This window comes from Perca flavescens, chromosome 5, assembly GCF_004354835.1.
Source record: "Perca flavescens isolate YP-PL-M2 chromosome 5, PFLA_1.0, whole genome shotgun sequence".
NCBI classification, from domain to species: Eukaryota; Metazoa; Chordata; class Actinopteri; order Perciformes; family Percidae; genus Perca; species Perca flavescens.
The window spans coordinates 32,636,878-32,656,497 of NC_041335.1; the positions used below are offsets into that span (position 1 = coordinate 32,636,878).

A 19,620-nucleotide genomic window follows, 5' to 3' on the forward strand; every position below is an offset into this window, starting at 1 on the left:
AGTTTAATCTAGCCCCCTCGGGCTTGGGCCCCTAACTCCCTCGGGCTTGGGCCCCTAGCTCCCTCGGGCTTGGGCCCCTAGCCATCCATCCATCCATCCATCCATCCATCCATCCATCCAATTTCATTTAAAAAATGATGTAGAGAAATCTGTGTGTTGCTAACCATTAACATGCCTTCTAAGATTAGAGCTGTATCCCTGGCCACCCACTGTAAACATGGGTGGATTAAGGGACAATGGGCCCCTGGGAATAGATATGCAAAAGGCCCCACCACCTCTCCTGCACATGGGCAAGACATGGAGCAGTACAGTCGAACAGTTAACTTCATTTCATATTTTTATAAATATGTTTTCTTTTGCAGTGTGCAAATGTGATTTAAATGATATTTACTCTCAGTGGACTGAAGTTAACCTCTCTGAACTGCATTTTACTCATTTTTTTTGGAATGAAGCTGCTGACAGATTACAGATTAAAGGACTGTGGTTCCTGTTTTCATGATAACCAGGGCAGGCTGAGATGTCATTATCAGATCAACACGGTCAGTGTCTTTTCATTATTTCCGGTAGATGTGCAGAGGTGTCAAAAGTATTCACATTCATTACTCAAGTAGAAGTATAGCTAGATACTAGGGTTTGAAAAGACTTTTGTAGAAGTTGAAGTATCAACTCAAGCTTTTTACTGAAGTAAAAGTGTAAAAGTACTGGTTTCAAAACTACTTAAAGTCTAAAAGTAATGTAAGGCAGAGATCTTCAACCAGGGGTCCTCAAAGTCATTGCAGGGGGGCCTGCCTAATTTTTGAGTCTTCTTATTATCTTTGAGTCTTTTAAAATTAAAATGCCTTAACATAATTCCAACATATTATTAGCAAATATAAATTCCCAGTGATGATAGGCTTACTGGCCTATAGGTAAGGGAGTCCCTAAGATATCAGCCCACAGATACAGTTAATCCTAGATTTACTGTGCCACATACAGTATGTTACATTAAAATATTATAAAATCATGCCAACAATTAATATTTTAATAGCTTATGAAAAAAGGGTATGTAAGAACGCTTTAGGTTGCCCTAACTGTTATTGTAGGCCCAGTTTAATAGGCAACTTAATTTCATACAATATGTAGTAGGGGGTCCCTGCTACATCTCACTTTAAGTTAAGGGGTCCTTGGTTTAAAAAACGTTGAACACCCCTGATGTAAGGGGGAAACAATGCCATAAGGACAACAGCTTAACACCAAAACGTTAGGACAAAATCATATTACTATAATAATGTAATATTAAAATCATACCTGCAAACTCAGAAGGGCTGAAAAAGGTGACACATGACTGTGTCTGTGTTTTTCAGACAACGGCAGCTACAGTCTGGTGTTACAATCTTCTCCAGTGAAATACAGACACACTTTTACACCGTTTAGCTCTCAGCATTTTAACCGTGTTTACTCCCGCTGCTAGCTAACTGTAGGCTAACGTTAGCTGCTGCCAACTGTAGTGTTAACTAGCGTCCCATGCTGCGATGTTTCAGTTCCCTCTAACGTCCGTTTTCGGAGCATCAGAGAGAAGCGCAGGCATCTAAGTGGCACCTAAATAAGGCACCGAAATCCACGTTGCTATTCGGTCTGGTAGATAACGGTCGTTAAAGCACCGGTGGCGTATTAGCACCGGGTCTGTGCAGGTTTGATGGATCGCGTACAAACCAATAGGGAGTCGGAATGACTATGTTTATACTTCTCATCCAACCACAATCACATTCACTCTCTCCGGATGGAGCGATTTATCTGGATAGGGTTTTTGTGTGTGTTTTTTTGAACGATGACGAGCCGGAATGAAAACAAGCCGAACTGAAATATGAGTAACTAGGCTATTTTTAAAATGTAAGGAGTAGAAAGTACAGATAATTCTGTGAAAATGTAAGGAGTAGAAGTAAAGTATGCTGTAAAATAATTACTCCAGTAAAGTATAGATACCCAAAATTTATACTTAAGTAAGGTAACGAAGTATTTGTACTTCGTTACTTGACACCTCTGTAGATGTGTAACTATCAGCAGAGAGTCATTCAGAGCTGCAGCTAATGATCATATTAATTAAAATTAAAACCCAAACCCAAACGTTTCAGTTGAAGCTCAGAGCTGTCGCTTATAATATAAAGAAATTAGCCAATGATGGTTTACATAACAAACAGTGTTCCAGCCAATAACTGAGAAGAAGGAGCTGGTTGAGCCATCACTGCAGCAGCGTTAGCACGTAGGCTGCTTCCACAATGCGTATTCATGACTCAACCAACTCCTTCTTGTCTGTTTGTTATGTTTCTCGGCCAGGTTGGCGCAGTTTGTTTTTGTTGGCGTTTGTGGAGCCTGAGCTGTCTACAGAGACTGTGTTTTTTTACAGTGTGTTCAGGGGACAGGCAGCTAGCGGATAGTGAAGAGATGTTTCCTGTAGGTGACAAAAAATGTTGTAGCCTAAAAAACGTGTCACATCACTTAGAGCACCTTTAAGATGTTTAGTTGTTTAAAGACAATATGAGAACATCTTTTTTTTTTTTTTACTAAAAACACAGCATTGCACAGAAGTTGTAGTACTCTTACTCAATGGTGTCGGACTGGGGGTGGAAATGGTACTGAGTACCCAGGGCCCTCATGTGAGGAGGGCCAAAAAGATGCTAGAATGAATAGCTGTAGATGCGGGGAGGGGCCCATAGAGAATGCCTTTCTACAGGGCCCAGAATTTTGTGCTACGCCCCTGTTCTTACAAGTACATTTCCACCCCCAGTCCAACACCCTGTACTACATCTTCTGTTCAATGTTGTGTGTTTTTAGTCACAAAAATATGTTCTCATATTGTCTTTAAACAACTAAACATCTTAAGTGACGTCCTCCCCGCGTAGAATAAGCCTCTCATTGTACCTTGCAGCACACGGGTCTACCGCTGTCTCGATCGGTTAATTTGTCTTATGTGACTTTGGTGGATCTAAACTAGATTTAAAACACCAAAATCACACAATAACATAAGCTAATTAACCAATCAAGGAAGCGAATGACAAGCTACTCCTATGTTCTTCAAGGTATAATTACTGTTTTTGTCAAAGGAGTCTGGTGGCTTTAAAGAAAGTATATCAAATGGCTTCAGTTCCCCATCATAAAGGGCTGAAAATATAGCCTGGTTGACACCAGACCCTTCTCAGTTGTAACTGAGAGTGGGTCTCGGGAAGGTTAATTCACAGCCCATTTACAAAGGGCCATCACCAACGGACGCCGCTCAAATGCCTCTGGGCGCAATATCAACCAATCAGACCAACGGAATTTGGCAGCGACATCAACGGGTGGCTGCGCTCCGCTTCAGTGGCATAGACAGTGGTTCGGTGGCCGTCATGTTGAATGTAAAAAAAAAGCTGCTTGCCGTCGCTGCGCTATCGTCATCGCCTCAACGGTTGTGATTGGTGCCTCGATTTGGAAAAAAATTGGAAATGGGCTTGAACGGGCTCTTGGCCAGACGGACTTGCAGAGCAAATCTCAAATTTGCCGGAAGTTCATCAGGATTTTCTCAGGCTACTGAAAATATTCTGAATAAACAGATTTTTTTGAGGGGTGGTCCTTTTTTAGGTGTCTAAAATATATGTTTAGCTGCTGCCCCCGTCCACAGCAGAACATTGCTTATCTTCCATGTCGGTACTCCTGCCTGCTTCTCCAAACTGGGGGCGTGCCGACCGCCATCTACTGTAGCTAATACACTGACTATGGAGAAGTACCTCATCCAAATCAATCTTGAAAGGCCAGAACTATCCCTTTAAAGTAAAAAATAAATAAAAACACTTTATTACAGGTACAAGCCCTGCATTCAAAATGATACCCAATACAATAGTCCCTTTGAGAGTCAATACATGTTAATATCTTGACCCGTAAGCAGAACTTTAATGTTGATGCATGTGTAGAGTCATAAAGTAACTCTACTATACTAGTAGAGTAACATGAAGGATGTAAAATCAATCTGCAAAGTAATCATTGTCCACTAATGTCAAATAAATATAAAAAAGGGCAATATTTGGGCTCCCGGATAGCTCAGTTGGGAGAGCAGGCGCGCATATAAAGAGGTGTACTCAGTGGGCCTGGATTTGACTCCGACCTCGGCCCTTTGCTGCATGTCATTCCCCCATCTCTCTCCCCTTTCATGTATTCAGCTGTCCTGTCAAATAAAGGCCTAAAATGCCCAAAAAATGATCTTAAAAAAAAATAAAGTGCAATATTTAATATTTCCCTGGAATGTGGTGGAGTAGAAGTATTAAGTTGCATATTATGGAAATAATCAAGTGAAGTACAAGTTTACCAAAAACTGTGAAGTCAAGCACTTGAGCAAATGTTGCCGGTGACATTCCAGCTCTGCACAGCTCCGACGGCTGCAGAGACTGAGAGGCTGCCATTGTTTTCTCATGTCAGCACTGTTCCTGCTGGGAACAAGAGGCTCTTTCTCTCCAAGGAAATCTGAAAAAAAAGGGACAAATGGAATACCAGAATTTATGACTTTGTTTCCAAACCAGAAATGTTCTAACGTGTTTATATCATGGAAAGATATCCAGAATTTCCTATTTATTCTATATTCATTTGTTTATCAGTATGTGCACACACACGGTGAGGCAAACACTGCCATCCACTGCATGGTTTTAGCTATGTGTTGTGTAGTGATCCTCGCTCGCTTTGAAACCTTTTCATTTTCTGTTCCCTTTTTATGGCTGTAGCTAATCTTAGCATTACTTTTTGGATGAATCAATTAATTGAATAGTCTGTAAGAAGTCAAAAAATAGGGAAAACTGCCCAGTGCAATTGGCCAAAATGCATTTAAGATATATATGTAGATAGAGATATTCTATTTACCAAGATCTAAAACTGAGAAAAGCAGAAAATCATCACATTGGAGAATCTTTGCAATTTCCTTTCATAAATAACTTAAACGGTTAATTGATTACAAAAATAATTGTCAACTTATCGTTTCAGCACTACATTCTGTACATCAAAGTAGTAATTTGATCAACATCTTGTATTTGTTTTTTTATTCTCATTTGATTTGTCTCCGTTCTGATGGCAACCGCAGACTTAATTTAAGACTAAAACAGTACCGACTGAGCTTCCTCCACCCCAAATAAATGCTTTTTATTTCTGTATTTTACTAATGCTTATCTCTACTGTAATTAAACCCTACCTTTTCATCCTGACTGCTGTGAAAGCATGAAGCCCAGCCAATGCTTCGATCAGGCAACACTTTTGTTTAGGACAGGTTTAAGGTTAAGGGGTAGCCTACTCCAGGAAGCTGGAACGTCACCATGTGGTTAAAACATGTGACTTTAGTTTTCGAAGTTTTTAATCTGAATTTGTAAACTACACCCTGAACATATTTGGTCTCAATTAGTCAATATTAGTGTTGAGAGAAATTACTTAATGCTATTTTTAGGATACCTGGCTAACTGAGTCATCCTGCCCGGTGCAGTAGCCTACCCAGGTTTCTGGAAGCTGTCTGACTGCACCTTTTGCAATTAATCAATTGAGTGGCATTTCTTTTCTGCCATTTTACTTTTTTGTTCTATATTTTTTTTTATACTTTCGTCAATTTCTAAGTAGCTTCAGCTAACCAAACTATATTTCTCCCTTTTCTGTAGTTCATTGTCTTAAGTAATGGTAGCTTGCAAAGCTATGCTTTCAAAGTAACTTCGACAACACTGAAAGAAGTATGACTCATATAACTAATTTTACAAAATTAGTAGAGAAAATACTGCTCTATTTGGCTGTAAGGTAGACCTTTTGGTCAGTTTGAGATTGAGTGGATGTTGCGGCTGCAGTGATTATGTTGAGAGTGAGACCAGCTGCAGGAATCTGGACATGTGACCGTGCACACAGGAAGAAAAGTCAAGAAATGAGTCAGAGATTCCTCCTCCACTTTAGTAATCACACAGAAATACCCAAACCCGAGCACCACTACCAGCACCACTACCAGCACCACTACCAGCAGCAGCAGCATGCGGTGCTGCGGAGTTCTGTGTCAGTATGAAACCAACAAGCTGGTCCGGATCCAGAGCGTCCGGCTCGGCTCTCTCAAGTGGAGCCTGAACGCAGCCATTCTGCTGTTTATCTGGTGAGTGAGCCTGAACACAACGTGAAATCTTTCTGCCCCCGCAGCTGCCGCATGCTCGGGGAGCGGCTGTGTGCTGCTTCCACCACCAGTCCCGTTATGCTCAAACCGTTTTACTACCGGCTGCCATAATCATCCACAGAGGAAGAGTGTTACCATAAACACATAAAGTGATTAATGCTATTTATTCATGTTTGAATGAAAGTGAACCGCCTCTTTTGGATATGTAACACAAAAATACATTCAAATGTATTTTACTTTGTAGGAACTGCCCGTCTATTTTTTAAAAAAAATATAATTTCCGGTATTTCTTTACTGTAGCTACTTTTATACCCATTTCTCATACAATACTGTGAGTATTTTTGTTGTTGTACATTTTATAAGGAACCCTGTAATATTTCCGTAGTGCCCACTTCACAGTGATCTTATGCTGAAGTGAATCCTTTTTGAAATCAAATTTTTAAAATGCTCAATCAACTATTTTGAGAATAAATTTAATAATTTAAGACATATTTTAAGCAAAAATGCCATGGCCTTAATGTGTAACATGTGATTTGCATTTAAAAGTCCGTTTTTGTGTTTTATTTTGCAGCATAATGTTGCTGTGGAACAGGAGTTACCAGCAGTTTGACCTGGTGGTGAGCTCTGTCACCACCAAGGTGAAGGGTATAGCTCAGACCCAGCTGCCCGGGGTCGGGGACGAGGTCTGGGATGTGGTGGACTACAGCGGACCCCCACAGGTAGCCTCAGTCCTCTGGGGTTTTTGGGGTCTTTTAGCTAAGAGGAGAATACAATATAAATAAATGTGATTTTTGTTTTCAGGACAAAAACTCCTTCTTTGTGGTGACCAATGTCATCGTGACGAAGAATCAGAAGCAGGGGAAATGCCCAGAGGTGCTCCTTCATCATCATTATTACCATTTGTCTATCTATTAAACTGGTGTAATGTTTCAGTGCTGCTAATGGTACATTGACTCAGATGGAAAGTTGGCAAACCTTTCTTATTATGCAGCAGTGTTTATATTCCAGGTTCCCCTTAAAGGCAAATTGTGTCGCACAGATAAGGACTGTGAGAAAGGAGGCTGGGATCAGCAGAGCCACGGTATGCTCACTTCTCCTTCACTACATTTACACGTATACAAGAAACCGGGTTTACATGTATCTATAGTTACCTGGTTACTGTATATCCTCGTATACCGTACGCAGCAGATCTGTAACCAGATTAATTCCATACCTCGAGCCCTTTTGTGGAAGCTTTGCTGACTTTATTGTGATACAGGTCATCTGGTTGAGTGTGTGCCCCATGTACTAAGGCTCAGTCCTTACCGCAGTGGCCCGGGTTTGATTCCAACCCGGAGCCCTTTTCTGCAAGTCGTCCTCCCCCCTCTCTCTCTCCCCCTTTCCTGTCTATAGCTGTCCTATCAAAAAGCCCAGTTTATCGGTTGTGGATGGACTCACTACAGCAACACCTACCTTGGCCTGAGTGGGTTAGTTGACACCTGTTTCCACAAGAAGCAGAGGAATGTGTCATTTATGTGTCACAGTTTTAGCTTCAGCCAAAAGCGCTCCTCTCTCTGCTACTAGTCTGCAGAAATCAAACCTGCGACTTTTCAAACTCCAGTTGTGACAGAATCAGGCGAGTTTAAATGCAGCGCTGTTTGTTTTCTTTCTGCAGGGATTTGTACAGGATCGTGTGTGAAGTTTGACGTGTTGAGGAAAACCTGTGAGGTCTCTGCGTGGTGTCCAGTCGAAACCAGGACGAACCCTCCAAGGTAACGTCTGCTATTTTGTTGTCAGATCAGGACTTTGTCACGTAACATCTCACTCAGCAGGAATTTAAGTTGTAGCCTATGACATTTAATTTTGAGGCACCAACATGTTAAGATTTAACTTAAACCTGCAACAACTGATTTTTCTGGCCACTTGGGGGCAGCGGAATCAAGTTGTGAACACAACATTGACATATCATCTTTAAGTTGAACTTGTTTGCAAACTGTGCTCTTTAAAGCCACTGTACACTACCTGCTCAGCAGCAGACAGGCACAGTTAGAGACTAGCTGGTGAAAACAGTAGAGCATTTAGCAGCTAAAGAGACATGTTAGGAGTTGGTGAAGACGAAAAACGGAGCTAAAAGAGAGAGAATATTGGACTTGCATCCATCAGGTGGACATACACACTGTAAAAAGTGTACTTAATTGCGTCACATTTCCACTGTAAACACACTACATATATGAAACTTACTTAGAACTTGTATTCAGTATCATTTGGGGGCAACAGTTTTTGAGTCTCATTGAGATGGATGAATGTGAATTTCTGTTATTAAAATGTACTGTATTGACTTACGTGTATAATTAAGCGTTATTACACAGGAGGGTGTGCTTTAACATGATTGCATCACTGAAGTGCCAATAATGATGGTAAAGCACACCTGGAGTGTAATATTGTGATTCTACTTTTTGTTACCAACAAAATGATTTGAAAATGAAATAGTTTTTTTTTTTTTTTTTTTTTTTTGGGGGGCAATGTGCTCGGAATAAATAAAAACAAACGGAGGATTTATAGTCCCTGCTGAGTCAACCAGCCAAATTGAGCTAACGTTAGCTTTGAGAAGATCGTAGGATTTCCCAAACTGAATAAATACTGCACATATAAACACAGAACTGATTATCTAGCTCAAATGTGTTGTAACTAGTCTCGGGAAGGAACTTTTGGTTTTGGTGGAACGTGTACGTTCAAAGGTTGGTTTAGTTGTGCAACAGAAAACTCCGATTGGACAGATAGTCTAGCTAGCTGTCTGGATTTACCCTGCAGAGATCTGAGGAGCAGTTAACCATAGTCCTCAGAAATCCACCGGAGTTTAGAACGTCAACACAAAGAAAGTCCAAAGCAACGGATATCCGGCCTAAATGAGTGAAATCCGGCGGAATTTCCGTCGGCAACGAAGCAATCCTGGAAATGGAACGTCGTGGATATAGACTATGTTGTAACTGAAATATTTGCTTTTGCTGAGCGGTGAGCATGGTACATCATACATCATACATATTTGAGTTCTAAATGTCTAGTTGACCAATCGGATTGCATTGTCTGAACTTCTTGTTGTATCTTATTTTTTTTTTTTTTTTTTTTTTTTAACAATGCAGGCCCGCTCTGCTGGCAGCAGCTGAGAACTTCACAGTCCTCATCAAAAACAACATCCGATTCCCTGCGTTCAACTTCATCCGGTGAGAATTATTTTTGACTGATGGGGTTTGAAACATTTTCCTAACTTTATGCAGTGCAGCCACAGCTGTGTTTGTGCGGCAACAAGTTTCCCATCTGTGGCAATGTAAAAGATATATTTCATTATTTATGGTAATGTTTTGTTATGTCCTTTTTTATGTAGCAATGCAGCTGCAAGGAGGGACAGTTTTGAAGACTTTCTTTTTTGGTGTGTTCAGGGACATTCCAACATCAAATAATTTTGCTTCATTAATTGTTTTTTTGTTGTTGCTGTTTTGCAAACAACTTCTTTATTTTTCAGTCATGGAAGAGAAGGAGTTCTGTCCTTTTCTATCACAAGTCTGTTTTCTGATATTAAGAAGTCTGTCAGCACGTCAGCAAAGTAGTTTTCTCCTCTCTTTGGGGTTTTATTATTGTTTCCCCATGTTTTGTCATATCAACTTGCAAATTATAGTTGGCATTTTATCATGGTGAAAAGGAGCGAAATACTTTGCATATCCTTCAAGTATTTGCCTGCATGATTTTATTATAATTGTCATTTGACACTGAAACTCTCTGCTGCACACACAGAGTCCACAACCTTCTCTTCAGTGGGAGAGGAGCTCAGATGTTCTGTGAATATTTGAGTCTTATTTTGTTTGACAGAAGAAACATCCTCCCAGAGATGAACGATGCCTACCTGAGGAGCTGTCAGAGAGGAAAAGACTCGCTGTGTCCCATCTTCAGACTGGGAGACGTCGTTCGAGAGGCCGGAGAGAATTTCACTGAAATGGCCGTAGAGGTTTGAGATGTTCAAATGTTTCTGCAGTGAAAGCAACATTTATTTTCACTGCAACCTGGGTTATATTTCCGAAGTTCTAGCCACAGTTCCGTTCATTTTACTGACTTACTTCACTGGTGAAATCTCAGGATGCAGCACCACGGTGAGACCAGACCCGTTTTTTTTTTTTTTTTTACACCCACTTTCTCTTTCTTGGGTTTCCTTCAGTGAGCGTCTGTTGTCCTCAGCAAGAGATCAAGTTAAGTTGAAATGAAACTACCAAAAAAAGGAAGTGTTGCCTCAAACTTTCTTTAGTTTGTGTAGATTAAAGTGGAAAGTCAGCATTGTCAGTGTAATAGTAAAAATACATATGTGCCTAACAGATCATTTAGCTTTTCCCAAGAATTCCTATATTTTGTTATCATAATTAGTAATTAGGTCATGTTTCTTTTACATTGTATGCATTATTTTCTTAAAACAAGTGATAAATAAATACCTGTGCTGTTGGAATAGTTCATCCTCCTACCTGTGGAAATCAACTGGTTTCAAGTATTTTGTGAAATCCTCTGATTGCAGTGCAGCTGCCTCCCTTATTCATTCTTATTTCAAGACAAACTTAAAAAAAAAAAAAAAAGTTTAAATGTTATTACATTTTTAAAAAATCTAAAGAGAAGTTGATTTCTGTTGAAACCAAGTTGAAATATTCTTAATGCATTGGCAGATTTTATTCACATCTTTTAAGAAAATAAGGCTTTTAACATCTGTTTATAGAACGGAGTGACTAAAAAACATGCAGAGCTCCCCAGTGTTCAGCTATGTTTTGTAAAGAAAAAAGTAAAAGATTCACAAACTTCAGCTTTAAAATTTCAACATCTTGCATCTGTAGGAATGACATCTTTCTACAGAAACAGAGTCTGGTCTGTGTAAGCTTATGTGGGATACATTTCCTGCTGAAAACAACAGCTTTTTATACTATATTTTTGATGTGAGTAAATTGAGGGTACACGCTCAGTTTGAGCAAAGACCAGCAGTGGAAGAAGTAGATACCATAGTCAGATACCATACCACACTGTAAAAATACTCCATTACAAGTAAAAGTCCAGCATTGTTGTTACTGAAGTAAGTAGGGCTGGGTGTCGTTTAAAACATTTCAATACCGATACCAGTACCATGACTTTGGTCGTTTAGGAACCGGTATCAATTTTATAAAACAAAAGAAGAAATTACAACATTATACATTACAGCACAAATCTTTTGTTATTTATTTTTCAGCTCCTACTACGTGAGCCCCGTCTCTGTAGTTTTTCTTGCGTGCCTCTATGACGTGTAACGTTAGACAGCCAATCAGCAGCATTGTTAGATCTTGGTGGAAGCATGCTGCATGCTTATTGGCTCACTGGCGCTGATGAGATTTACCTCTTAGGGATTGAAATTGGGTATTGAATGGCGAGGCATTTTTCATCATACTAAGAAGGCATTTCGGTCGGTGCCTAAAAAGTATTGAATTCGGTACCCAGCCCTAGAAGTAAATGTACATAAGTATTATCAGCAAAATGTACTCAAAGTATCAAAAATAAACAAAGTAAATGCAGAACTTTGGCCCCTGTGAATTAAACATTGACTCAAATCTGGAACATTTGTAAAAAGTCAGATAATTGACTCCTTCATGGTCGGTGAGATTAATAACCCCCACTTCCTGTGTTGACCACAGGGTGGCGTCATCGGCATACTGATCAATTGGGACTGCAACCTGGACCGGCTCATGCAGCGCTGCCTTCCCAAATACTCCTTCAGACGGCTGGACGAGAAAGAGAGCAACAAGACGCTGTATCCCGGCCTCAACTTCAGGTGAGAGCGCCAGGGTCAAAGGTCAACTTTACAGTCATCACAACCACTAGAGGAACTTTGATTCTTTTTAGACAGACGTTTAAGAGAGAAAGTTTAAAAACAGTTTGTGCTGATAGTGTAATGGTCCATAACTTACATTTGTCCCATGTTTTTTATGTCCATGAATTTACATGAAAACAATTTGAGGCTTCAGTATTTCCCTATTTGTTTTTATGTTGGGTTGGAAACATTTATGGCCAAGATGGGCAGCAGAATACAATTTTCATATGAAAGTACAAACCGATCAGGGGACAGATTACACTTAAAAAAACAACCGACACAAAAGATACAGGAATTGGAGGCTAAAAGAATCGTGGCAAATAATGGCACCTGTTAAAAGCAATAACGTTCTGTAAAAACAGACTTTGAAGTATTTTTAAAACTAAAGATTCATTGCAGCTCATTCTAAACTTGTGGGCGTGAAAGCAAAAGGCTGATTTACCCAGCTCTGTTCGGATGATTGGGACCCTAGTCTATATCCACAACGCTCCACTTCCGGATTGTTCAGGTGCTGCCGGAAATTCAGCCGGAAGTGCCTCTTTTTGGCCAGATGTCCATTACCTTCCGCTTTCTTTGTGTTGTAATTTTAAACTCTGGTGAGTTTCTGAGGACTATGGTTAACTGCTCCTCAGACCCCTGCAGGGTAAATCCAGACAGCTAGCTAGACTATCTGTCCAATCTGAGTTTTCTGTTGTAGCTTACGACTAAAACAACTTCCGAACATACACACGTTCCAACAAAACAAGTTCCTTCCCGAGGCTATTTTGCAGAGGCACCGTGGCTCCGTCAGGCGCTTATCGCCGCTGATGGCGATTGTGATTGGTTTAAAGAAATGCCAATAAACCATAGCACGTTTTTCTCCTATCCCAGAAATGCTGAGTGGACTAGCCAGACCCTCCCCTGCAGCGCCGTGCAGGAAGGTCTGGCAAAGTGAGACTATTGGGACCATAATGAGAATTTAGAATAGTGTTATAACATTAGCTACTGCAGTAATATGTCAGTAAACTGGATATTTACTGTGGTCATTTACCCAGTAAAGCTCTTGCAATAAAACTGAACATACTGAACATATCTCCTAAAATACTGTAAAGTGCATTGATCCATTTCATATAGGTTACAAAGGCTTGTGCCAGTTATAAACTGAAGGCAGCTTGATAGATTACATCCCAACTGGCACATCTCGTTTGATTTCAGATTTGGGGTAAACAATCCTGCTTCATGCTTCACTGTATGCTGCGTTGTTTTTTGTTTTTTATCGTTTCTGCTGTCGTCTGATCAGATATGCAAAGTACCACACAGTGAACGGAGTGGAGGAGCGAACGCTGTACAAAGCATTCGGGATCAGGTTTGATGTCATGGTGTTCGGACAGGTGGGTTTTTCTTTTTTTAGAATTAATATCTTTAAACTTAACATTTAAACCAATTATATGTTTTTATCTTTGCAGCAGTTATTTGTGAAACTTTATATTTCCTAGTTTGAGCATCTAATTTGTGTTGTGTTTGAGAGGTAATTGTCCAAGATGCCATAACTTTATCATCAACTCCATTTGTCCTTTTTGCCACCTTTGCACACAGGATCTGTAGACATCAGTGTTTCTATACCTCTGGAGGAGTTAGACAATTAAACACAGTGACAGTTTGCTCTGTTTTCCAGGCGGGAAAGTTTTGCTTCATTCAGCTCATCATCTACATCGGATCAACGCTGTCGTACTACGCTCTGGTGAGAGACCACACAGGGTTCAGCTGCCGCCACAATGGTGTCCTTTCATGCAGTTATCCTCCCTTAGTGCTGAACACAGTGGCAGTCAGTGTTGGAGTGTCCAAGAGTGGGACTTTAAATGGTGGCTGCATCTGGACTAACTGAATGAATCACTACAGAAAAAGCTAAAGGCTAAAAATTATGGGTGGGGGAAAAAAAATCAATACAGCATAGTATCACAACATTTTCCGTGGCAATACTGTATTGATACATAGTCCCCAAGTATCAATCTATTATTATATATGTGTTGGTCAGGTTGTCTGCTTGACAATTCCATTTTGCAGCAATAAAATTGAAGTGAGATAAACAAACGTTGAAAGAAATATACAATTTTAGATAAAACCGATGTTGACAAAGTTTCTTTTTGGGGACATAATTTGAAATTGGGAACAATTTGAAGTTTGATAAAAGGTAATGCATTGCAATATATGAGAAAATATTGCAATATGTTTAAAATCGCTATACTGTACTTTTGTATCATGACATTCAGTAAGTATCATGGTGATATCGTATCGTGAGGCCTCTGGTGATTCCCACCCCTACTAAATATGCTGAAAGCTGCAGGAGGCAACTGGTTGCTCCAAGAAATCTGATTCCCCTGTGGACTTTGGTGCATAATCTTCACAGCAATGAATCATTCTGAGTGAAACCATGTTAGGAAATCATGGAGAAAGTGTCCATGATGCAACTGACAGGGATGTTTTGCAGTCTGGAGTTTGACTTCTCACTACGGTCTGTTTTCCGTAAACCCCTTTTACACAGCAGACAGTACAATGAATAAGAATTAAACAAACAATTAAAGAAATAATTCAGCATTTTGGGAAATGTATGCTTTCTAACGATGAGTTGGATGAGAGGAATGATCTCTCTCTTGTATGAGAGTGGTATCTGTGTTCTCATCTAACTTTTGTCGAGGCATAGAAGCGTATTTCTCAACATGTGGAACCAGGGGCAGAGCCTGCGTGAAGCTTAGGCTGGATGAGCAAGCAGCAACCATGTCAGACAAGTCAAACACACTGCACAAAAACATACAGCACATAGCTATTTTAAAGCTGGGGTTGTTATCAGTTATCTGGATAAAACCCTCCTGGATAGTAAAAAGCAGCGCTCCTCCTGCAGCTCTTTGGAATATTGTTGAATTACTTTCCAAATTTGAAATGCAGTGTTTTTTATTTTTTAATATGTTTTTTTTTTTTTACTAAAAATCTTGAAGATCTCCATTTCGTCCGCCTTGGTGGTAATTCGTGTTTTTCATTCTCACATTTACTTGTTTTTGAAGCTTCATCTTCTGTGGTTACCACTATTGTCATTGTTTGTTCAGCCGTAGTAACGGTTTACTTTCAATGCTAGCAGAGACGGGGGAAAAAAACAGTATGTCGCTTCACGCACACAACTTTTTCTACATGATTTTCCACCTTTAAATCAGGCTTTCACGATCTGAAGGAATGTGCACGCATATCTGCATTTGTAGAACAGCCAATAGGAACCTAATCTGTCTAAAATAACCTGAGATTGGCCAGTCTCCCTTTTGACACTGTCATGAACCCTAACTCTAACCCTACCCTAACTTGTCATGACAAACCAAATGACACTTAATGACAGAAACGTTATGTCATGAATGTTTATGACTTTGTTTATAATGTTTATGACCCGACAGTGTCATGTCACTCTTATGTAGATACCTTCAAGTAAAGTGTAACCCAAAATGCTAACCGTCTCAGAAGAGTTTAAAAAATTCAAGCTCTTTCTGTGATTTTTAAGACCCGAAAAGTGAAAATATTCTTCCCAGCTTTAATCAGTTTATTTCAGTAAAATAAAGCCATGTTTGGTGTTAAACGCAAATCACAGGTATGTTGACACACCGGTGTCTTGTAGTGTGTTGTAGATGAAGTGTGAAACTCCATTTTATTTTCCCTCAGACGACCATGATGATCGACTGGCTGATAGAAACCAGCTGTTACTCTGCAGAGGTTGGACAAAACTACTCAGAGAAGAAAGTGGAGTCAGTCCAAGACAAACACAAGGTGATGAACGGTTTGATAGAATGTACTGTAGCTGTAAACTTGTTGTCAAACATTTTGTACTTTTACACAATATAACTTTTCCCATGGGTGTGATCTCACGGTGTGACGTGACTCTGTGTCGCAGTGCATCGTCTGCGTGTCCTACGTCGACGAGAACAACATTCGACTGGTGAAGAGATCGCAGAAGAAAAGATTACAAGACATCAAACCCATGTCTGTTCAGCCATACAAGGTAAACCTGCTGCAGAGAGGAAAGATCAGAGAAATAGCATGTAGAAATGGTCTTTTATTACTGATGAAACTGAGACCTAAAATCTATCTGTTGCTCCAAAACATTAGCCTCAAACAAGTTGAAACCTTCAGGGTTGACATAAGCGATGAGTCTCTGGGAACTCTATCTGGAACCAGATATGAAGCATTATTATAGTTTTGTAGATTCAAAGTCAATTTTATTTAAATGTATTTAGCCCAATATCACAAATCACAAATTTCCTTAAACCCTTGATTCAGATAAGGTCAAACTCTGTCCCTAAAAAAACAACCCAAAATTGGAAGAAACCTCAGATTGAGCAACTGACAAGGGATCCCTCTTCCAGGATGTATAGTCATGCAGTAGATTAGCATTAAGCTTTTCTAGACTTGACATTTTAAAGTGAAGTAAGCTGCTGGGAGGCTGTTTTTGGCGCCTGATTTGTTTCACCAACACATGGATTTTGTGTTTCAATGCTAGCAGAGACGGGGAAAATTCTGTAATTGCAAAGGCTTTCATCAGTGCGCCTAAGGCTCAATCACCATTACCTCTATCGGCGTTGACTCTTTAATTTAAATGAAAATCTTCATGATTATTACTTTAATGTGTGGTTGAGGCATAATCGATAATGTATCGCTAAAACACTCGAGGTAAGTCAGTCCTTCCAGAAAAATGCGGAGTTTTTCTGTGATTGTTGCGGGCAAAAATACTTGATTATGCGGCATGTTTTCTTAAAAAATGCAATGGAATATGCAGGATATTTATGCAATGAAATTGCGGGAACTTGCAAAAACTGCGGGAACTTGCAAAAACTTTTGTTTTTGTTTGATGAAAAAGAGAAAAAAAAGTGATTCCCCAACACCCTGCTTTTCGATGATGTTCACGTCGCGTAATTACGCGTAAGATACAGTATATGTGACTTTTTTTGCAACGAAAATGCGGGGATTATGAAATCATGCAACCCCCACATTTTTGAAAAAAAAAATATATTATTTGAAAAAATGCGGCCCCCGCATAAATATGCGGACTATGGCTGATTATGCATTGAATTATGCGATCGCATAATCACGTTTTTCTGGAGGTAGGCCTACTGGTAAGTGAGTAAATGGGTTTTGTAATTTAGGTGAGTCAAATTGTGTAAAAAGTTGAATTACAGCCTGAATGAATCTTGACTTGAGTGATATGTTCGTGTCCTGACAGGAGGACACGGGACACCTGAGGGCTGTCCTCTGTCTGCTCCAGCCGGGTGACGGCGTGGATCACGACGCCCCGCCTCCCCTCGACCGTAAACCTGACCCCAACTCCAAACCTCGGCGCCCAGCCTGGTGTAAGTGTGACTGCTGCACTCCCTCTTGCCTCCCCCAGGAGGAGCTGTGCTGCCGGCGGAGCGCCGGCGCCTGCATCACCTCGTCTCCTCTGTTCGAGCAGCTTGTGTTGCGTCGCCCCCTGCTGGAGGCCGTCCTCCTGTTCCGGGACCCTCTGGGTCCACCCGCTGGGCGACGCCAGACCAGCGCCCTGCGTCACTGCGCCTACAGTCAGTACATCAGCTGGAGGTTTGGGGTCCCACCTAACGACACCCACCCTGCCATCCCCAGCTGCTGCGTGCGAAGAGTCAGGGAGGAGTACCCGAGCGCGGACGGACAGTACAGCGGCTTCAGACCTGCCAGGACCGCGACCACGCACGCCTGCGCTAACGAAGAGCTGTGAGAGGAGATCAGGGACTCCCCCTCTCACTGACCCACTAACTGTGTTTCTATGTTAAATCTGCCTTAGAAAGCAAAAAAAAATGCAATAATGTTGCCAGCTTGCGTTCCATCAGAAGGGAGATGAAGGGGTGAGGAGAAACCTCACTGAGTCAATAAATCACTGCATTTTCATCATCATCTGTCCGGTCATTTAGCTGCTCATTAAACATATAAGCCATGTTTCTCAGTTTCACTCCTTTTAAGCAGCGTTTTGCCTTTTTACAGGGCAGAAATTTCATTCTTTACATTACTAACATGCTCAGACAAAAGGTTTCTCCTGCCAGGAATGTGCTTACATCTGTCATATCATATGGAAACATGAAGAGTTTCGTTCCTACATGGGGGAAAAAAACCTTCTCACTTTCACTGTGTCGAAGACCTGATTTTAACACATCATGGTGCGCATAAAAAAACCTCTAATACCCCCTGATTGCAGTAACGTGCTGCAGGTCGTTTCTTTAATCCGCACACAAAATGTAAAAACAGTTTGTGGCTTTATGGGGAGTTACGTGCTGGAACTATTTCTTGCTAAATAAAAGTAGGGTGCACCAGATCAAAGTCGTCACAGTGAAGTTGCCAGGTGTGGTACCATCGTGCCTGTACAAAGACCAAAACCAGAATCTATTCTCAGCCGGTGTGCTGGGTAGATAGATAAACTGCAAGAAGTATTCAGATCCTTTACTAATACCACACTGTTAAAATACTCAGTTACAAGTAAAAGTCCTGCATTGAAAATGTTACTTAAAAGGTAACTACGTTTTTTTTTTCTTCTCAACCTGGGCCCCATTTCCCCATGCATTTGTGTCTAATTGACTGATGTGACCCAAAATCTTTGAATTTGGTCCAGTATTGAGCGGGATCGCAATTAATTGTCTAATTATTTCAGCTGGACTTGTAGGCCGTTATACTGTTGGGTAGTTTAATTTATTATAAAACATTTCATAACGACTACATGCTTTTTGTGTGCAACCATGTTAATTTGTAAATTAACTAAAGCTGTCAGAGTAATGTAGCGGAGTAATAAGTACAATATTTCTCTCTGAAATGCAGCGGAGTAGAAGTAGAGAGTGGCATGAAAAGAGAAGACTCAAGTAAAATACAAGTACCTCACATTCGTATTTTAACACTTGAGTAAATGTACTTAAAAAGTCACATTCCACTGTTTGTCAAGAATCCTTCCAGCTGTGGCTGGGTTGGTTCAGTGGGTAGAGCAGCAATCCTTCCAGCACACACCATCATCTAAAACCTCAAATAGTTGTTTTACCTTGTTAAAACAGATTTTATGCTAAATTAACCAACTAGTGGCTGTAGTTTCAAGTCTACACCAATCTTCCGATTTCACTCTTGGTAAGAAAAAGGAATAAACTAATGTATTATTCTTAACATATTGAACTATTCCTTTCAACAGACCTTTTCTTTTTGTTCAGTGGATTATTGTGTTTCCCATCGTGCTGTGTGCACTAACTTTACTTGTTTCTTATTGATAAGAAATAGGGGTAAAGTCCCTGAATGGTGTCTGGTGTTGGAGCTTCAGTTTGGGGGATTATACAGCACGACTCAATGTTTTAGCTTCAGAGACATCGAGCAGCTGCTCTGGCTGTGAAAAGAGAAGATTATCCAAAATAAGTACATATATGTCTCCAGACCAAGATAAGAAGATTCATTTATCATATGATGTTTTCAGTTTTTAAAGCTGTAATACCTGCTGTGTATGAAACAGTCTTTGTGTTCCAGTTCTACAAAAATATTATTACAAATTGTTTTGATTTGTGGCCCAAAACAGTCAAATGAGGAATTTATAAATTTATCTTCTAATAAATTATACTTGATAAGAACAAAAATGACCAAATCTTCTCATTGACCTGAA

The 19,620-nt window shown here is 40.3% G+C and overlaps 1 protein-coding gene across 1 annotated transcript; it reads left to right on the top strand.

Annotated features, from left to right (window-relative positions):
• The first annotated feature begins 5,788 nt into the window (after nucleotides 1–5,788).
• Nucleotides 5,789–17,935, top strand: p2rx7 (purinergic receptor P2X, ligand-gated ion channel, 7). The gene is made up of 13 exons (XM_028578982.1): nucleotides 5,789–6,112; nucleotides 6,702–6,849; nucleotides 6,932–7,003; nucleotides 7,139–7,211; nucleotides 7,785–7,881; nucleotides 9,250–9,330; nucleotides 9,974–10,109; nucleotides 11,800–11,936; nucleotides 13,255–13,345; nucleotides 13,630–13,695; nucleotides 15,654–15,758; nucleotides 15,883–15,990; nucleotides 17,209–17,935. Exons 1-13 carry the CDS (start codon nucleotides 5,997–5,999, stop codon nucleotides 17,713–17,715), a joined length of 1,737 nt encoding a protein of 578 aa, XP_028434783.1. The 5' UTR covers nucleotides 5,789–5,996; the 3' UTR covers nucleotides 17,716–17,935.
• The last annotated feature ends 1,685 nt before the right edge of the window (nucleotides 17,936–19,620 follow it).

Bases quoted from the DNA above. Each gene is read 5' to 3' on its own strand.
- p2rx7 (XM_028578982.1), top strand. From the start codon at position 5,997: ATGCGGTGCTGCGGAGTTCTGTGTCAGTATGAAACCAACAAGCTGGTC. The intron at 13,346-13,629 runs GTGGGTTTTTCT...TCTGTTTTCCAG, and splicing joins ATGTCATGGTGTTCGGACAG to GCGGGAAAGTTTTGCTTCAT. The intron at 13,696-15,653 runs GTGAGAGACCAC...ATTTTCCCTCAG, and splicing joins CGCTGTCGTACTACGCTCTG to ACGACCATGATGATCGACTG.